Source organism: Oncorhynchus masou, chromosome 11 (genome assembly GCF_036934945.1).
Source record: "Oncorhynchus masou masou isolate Uvic2021 chromosome 11, UVic_Omas_1.1, whole genome shotgun sequence".
NCBI classification, from domain to species: Eukaryota; Metazoa; Chordata; class Actinopteri; order Salmoniformes; family Salmonidae; genus Oncorhynchus; species Oncorhynchus masou.
Window position 1 is genome coordinate 28,091,493 of NC_088222.1, and position 6,000 is coordinate 28,097,492.

The 6,000-nt window shown below is 40.4% G+C and overlaps 1 protein-coding gene across 5 annotated transcripts in view; it reads left to right on the forward strand.

The window, feature by feature from the left end:
• The window catches only part of LOC135548416 (oligophrenin-1-like), a 48,913-nt gene extending 45,922 nt beyond the window's left edge, over positions 1–2,991 (forward strand). For 3 of the 5 annotated variants that reach the window (XR_010456821.1, XR_010456822.1, XM_064978001.1), the window contains 2 exons: positions 810–858; positions 1,152–2,991. Coding sequence is in view for 2 of the 5 variants with exons in the window: in XM_064978001.1 (XP_064834073.1) it covers positions 810–858; positions 1,152–1,163 (61 nt within the window). In the remaining 3 variants the exon portion in view is untranslated. Of the gene's footprint in view, positions 1–809 lie in introns of all 5 variants that reach the window. The other 2 variants (XM_064978000.1, XM_064978002.1) reach the window with 1 other exon arrangement.
• Positions 2,992–6,000: the final 3,009 nt, after the last annotated feature.

A 6,000-nucleotide genomic window follows, 5' to 3' on the forward strand; every position in this document is an offset into this window, starting at 1 on the left:
TAAATCAGTGAGATATGCATGTTAGATGACGAGGTGGCAGTGGATACAGTCAGGGTAGGCAAGGCCTCAACATGCTGCAAAGCCAAGTTGTTTAAACATAATGCTTCCCTGTGATGGCTGAGAAATAAATCGATCAGTTCACTTTAATTATGAACTATTGAAAGTATCCTGCTCTTAAAAATGTAAGTAGTCCCTGATCTCAGGTTGCTGAGATGTTTTTTTGAAGTAGCTCAAGTGAATATTGAAACCAATCTTGATCATCAGACAATGTCCATACTTGTATGACTGATGTGATTACGCTTGTGATTCCTGTCATAGACATACATTTTTTCCCACTAAAAGCTTTAAACAAGGGATTGAGTTGTTACTTTCAGTGATATTGTGGCTTCCTGGTGTCAGGTGTAACCTGGTAAAACCTTGAAAGAGCTTGAGTTTCAGACTAAATAAAGAAGAGGGGTACACACTGCACAGCTGTTGTTTTGTCCCAAATTAAGCATAGAGGCCAACCTCAAATGTCAAATTATTTGTAGCCTCATTGACTGTTTGGTTCAAATCCAGTAAATTATTGTATGCTGTTATGTACTATAATGATAAACTTCCATCAATTATAAGAGCATTTCAAGCCAGACAGGTAAAGCACATACAGAATAATGAAGTAGAAGCTTTCAAGCTAACAGGTTTTAATGTAGACAATAGTTGTGCTTGCAAGCTGTAACTGGAGAAATACAAATGTATTTTTTAAATTGTATTTGCATCTGACATTGTTGCATATTTCATGTGTAATGTGTTGTTCTGCTTCCCTCATGTAGCTCATCGGTCTCACCTCCAGCATCTACTTTGCTCAATGTGAAAGAAGAGGTATGATGTCCTATAGTTTCTTTCTCTCCCCCACCCGCTCCATTTTGGGAACAGGCAGACAGAGGGGGGGTAATGGTTTGAGTGAGATGCTGCAGAGGTGATTTAGAGGTAGTTGACATAATAGCTCAGCGTCATACATGTACCTGAAACTGTATTTCAGATGCATGTTATGGTTTGAAATAGGCCTTGTTCAGCTTTTATGACCTTATTTGGCCCATAAATCTTTAAATAGATTTTACAAAAATGATTTACTTTGCACTTTGTAATCAAAACCAATCTTTATTTTCCCTTAGAATTTAAGTTGATTAGTCTGTTACCATGGCCTCTACTCCTGTGGAACTGCAGTGAGTATCTGGACACACTGTCCTGTTGTGGAATGGAGGCGTGCTCTCGGAATGACAGCACTTTTGTCCTGTCAGTGGATATCCTCCTGCTTGTTGTTATAAGGGACCAAATGAACATGTTGTTTAACTTGTGATAAAGGAGCTCCGGTCTAGATAGGATGCCTTTATATGTCTCCGTCTGATCCGTAGCTATTAGCTTTTGGCATCTGGATCGATATTATATGGGATCAACTCTATATAATGTGTTAACTAAATTAATCCTGGTCCAAGTGGCTAGTTCCAGTATCCAGGTATTTGACACACAATATTATGACACGTTTCACATAAAATTTCAAATTGCAACAAAAAAAAGCTACTGTAGCTACCTGATACCATTTGGAATTGACATATTCTATAATGTAGTACCCTATTGTACCAGGTTGAAATTCAAGCACCCCAAGTGGCTCAGCTGTAGCACAATATTGTTAACTAGCACCTTAAATCAAAACTGATAACAAAAGGTATAGGTTCTAAGAAAGGTTGAGTTAGTAATGCATATATCTACTCCTTCTGTTCATGATGCACTTTGATGAATGAAAACAGAAATTCTGATGTGCTGAGTACCATTATACATTTGGTTAAGCTTGAGGTTAGTCCTACTATACCAACCATGATAACAATGATAAGTAACAAATAATTATCCACACTGTCACACTACAGAATGCTGTGTCTTTGTTAGATCTAGTTAGATGTATTTCACCATTCCCATGTTCTTAAGAATCCTTAAAGCTGGAAAACGTAGCGGTGATACTGCCACGTCCAACGAAGATCTTACTTCAAACATGTTTTATTTATTTTCTAGGACATCATTGCACATGCAATAGAACAGCAGAGTATGTAATACATTTTTTCATGTCCTCTTCTTCATAAACAAAACATGTAAGGAATGTGCCTGGGGGCGACCAGTGGCAGTGTTTCACCTAATGCGGAGCTCAGCTTTAAGGACTCTTAACTAAATTATTTTCGATTGTGGAATCCAAATAACCACTGGTTTATTTGAATGATCAGCAGTTCAAATGTTTGCAATAGTTTTTATTTTTATTTTTTGTTTGCTGGCATCTCTCTATTTCCATGTGGGTACTGTCATTCATACAACACTTTCTTTTGGTCCTACTTCATATGTAGTGTCACTAAGGCCATCATTTACGTGGTAATTACATTGGCAGCTACTGTACATTGTACCTAGTGTGGGTACACATTGCTACATAGTACTAGCAACTGTTACACCTGTTTGTGGCTTGCACCATTGCAGATGACCTCACAATGGAGAATACTGTGTCATTTTAAGAAAGCATAATATTGTGAAGGGAGGTTTAGGAAAAGCTAATATGTATAGCATTAAAAAAGTCTTCAATGATTTCTTTCTCAGAATATTTTGTGAATGATTGACAGCGCAGGTAAGAGCTCGTCATTAGAATTCCCAGAGGTTTTTGGCTCATCTTAAAATGTTGTCTTCACTCCCATTTGATTTCTGTGAACATTTGGACAAAGAAACATTCCTTGTCTTGTGTGTCTCTTACCTGCTTGATCCTGTTTGTCAACAAAAAATTTAACAGCAACTGCTGTATTGATGTTTATGTTAATTGTCTGATTGTATAAAACAAATATGCTCTTCAATGTCCTGTCTTAAACTAATTGTCAGCTTTTCTTTTTCCCTTGTATGCATTCTGTAAGATTTATCAAGAAACATGCCCAGATGTATCAGCATGAAAAGTAAAATAAATCAACTTTCCACTTTTTTTCAAAAACATTGAAAAGCGTGATCAGAATGGTTAATAAGTTGAGCATAAGGGGACTAGCGTGGTCATATCCACATTGCAAAAAAACAACTATAACTCAAATGCAGGGCAAGAGAATACTGTATAAAGTTACTCCAAAATGTCATTTAAGTATTTTTTTCTAAGAGGGATTTCTTTGTCAGAATTTGAGAAAAGGGAGACTTCGATGAACAGTGGCAATGATACATGCAGCAGTCAAATCAAATGTTATTTGTCACCCATGCGCCAAATCCAAAAGCTGTAGACCTTATCCACAAAATGCTTACTTACCAACAATGCAGTTCATTGCTAAATAAAGTAAAAAGTAACACAACAAGAGAACAGTATATATCCCATTTAGCAGACGCTTTTGTCCAAAGCGACTTACAAGTCGGCTGGGGCCACTACTGCATATGGGTGGCCCCAGTGGGAAACGAACCCACGACGCTTGGCGTTGCAAGCGCCATGCTCTACCGACTGAGCCACACAGGACCCAGTCTGACTTGGGTGACTTGAGTCTTGGACTATTTTTTTTGCCCTTCCTCTGACACCGCCTAGTATATAGGTCCTCTATGGCAGGAAGCTTGGTCACAGTGATGTATTGGGCCGAATGCACTAACCTCTGTAGCGCCTTATGGTCAGATGCCGAGCAGTTGCCATACCAGGCGGTGATGCACCCGGTCAGGATGCTTTCGATGGTGCAGCTGTAGAACATCTGTTCGCCCCTCCTTTTCCTGTAGTCCAAGATCATCTCCTTTGTCTTGCTCACATTGAGGGAGTGGTTGTTGTCCTGGTACCACACTGCCAGGTCTCTGACCTCCTCCCTATAGGCTGTATCATCGTTGTCTGTGATCAGGCCTTCCGCTGTTGTCGTCAGAAAACTTAATGATGGTGTTGGAGTCATGCTTGGCCTTGCAGTCATGGGAAAATAAAGTAAACAGTTTGGTACTGTAGCCTGCATAAAACCAATGTCTTAGATATTGCACATGAACATATGGAAGATATCTTGGATAACATGGATAATATCTTGGAAGATTAGTCCAAATGAGGACTAAAAAACAAACAAACAAAACATATACAGTGCATTCGGAAAGTATTCAGACCCTTGACATTTTCCACATTGTGTTATATTACAGCCTTACTCTAAAATAGATTTTTAAAAATCCTCATCAGTCTACACCCATACCCCATAATGACAAATACATGTTTTTATATAAAATAAACTTATTTACATAAGTATTCAGAGCCTTTGCTATGAGACTGGACATTGAGCGCCGGTGCAGCCGGTTAACATTGATCATCCTTGATGTTTCTACAACTTGATTTCAGTCCAAATGTGGTAAATTCAATTGATTGGACATGATTTGGGAAGGCACACACCTGTTTATATAAGGTCCCCTAGTTGGAAGTGCATGTCAGAGCAAAAACCAAGCAATGAGGTCGAAGGAATAGAGCTCCAAGACAGGATTGTTCAGAGGCACAGATCTGGGGAAGGGTACCAAAACATTTCGGCAGCATTGACGGGTCCCCCCATCATTCTTAGATGGAAGAAATTTCATTTCATTCGCTTGGAGACTCTCAGACCATGAGAAACCAGAGAACCTTGTTTCTCATGGTCTGAGAGTCTCCAAGCGAATGATGAAACCAAGATTGAACTCTTTGGCCTGAATGCCCAGTGTCACGTCTGGAGGAACCCTGGCACCATCCCTATGGTGAAGCGTGGTGGTAGCATCATGCTATGGAGATATTCTTCAGCAGCAGTGACTGGGGGAGTAGTCAGGATCAAGGGAAAGATAAACGGAGCAAAGTACAGAGAGATCCTTGATGAATTCCTGCTCAGGACCTCAGACTGGAGCGAAGATTCACCTTCCAACAGGACACGGCCGAGATAATGCAGGAGTGGCTTTAGTACAAGTCACTGAATTTCCTTGAGTGGCCCAGCCTGAGCTAGGACTTGAACCTCATCGAACATCTTTGGAGAGACTTGATAATAGTTGTGCAGCGACGCTCACCATCCAACCTAACAGTGCTTGAGAGGATTTTCAGAGAAGAATGTTAAGAACAAATTCTTATTTTCAATGACGGCCTAGGAACAGTGGGTTAACTGCCTGTTCAGGGGCAGAACGACAGATTTGTACCTTGTCAGCTCAGGGGTTTGAACTTGTAACCTTCTGGTTGCTAGTCCAACGCTCTAACCAGTAGGCTACCCTGCCTCCCCTACGGGTGTGCCAAGCTTGTAGCATCTTACACAAGTAGACTCTAAGCTGTAATCGCTGCCAATGGTGCTTCAACAAAGTACTGAGTAAAGGGTCTGAATACTTACATTATCAGTCAAAAGTTTGGACACCTACTCATTCCATGCCTTTTATTTTATTTTAAATATTTTCTACATTGTAGAATAATAGTGAAGACGCCAAAACCATGAAACAACACATGGAATCATGTAGTAACCAAAAAAGTGTTAAACAAATCAAAATATATTTTAGATTCTTCAAAGTAGCCACCTTTTGCCTTGATTATAGCTTTGCACACTCTTGGCATTCTCTCAACCAGCTTTCCAACAGTCTTGAAGGAGTTCCCACGTACACAGAGCATTTGTTGGCTGCTTTTCCTCCACTCTGCGGTCCAACTCATCCCAAACCATCTCAATTGGGTTGAGGTCATGTGATTGTGGAGGCCAGGTCATCTGATGCAGCACTCCATCTCTCTCCTTCTTGGTCAAATGGACCTTACACAGCCTGGAGGTGTGTTTTGGGTCATTGTCCTGCTGACCAACCAGATGGGATTGCGTATCCCTGCAGAATGTTGTGGTAGCCATGCTGGTTAAGTGTGCCTTGAATTCTAAATAAATCACTGACAGTGTCAACAGCAAAGTACCCCCACACCATCGCACCACCTCCATGCTTCACGGTGGGAACCACACATGCAGAGATCATCCATTCACCTACTCTGCATCTCACAAAGACATGGCGTTTGGAACCAAAAATCTCCAATTTGGACTC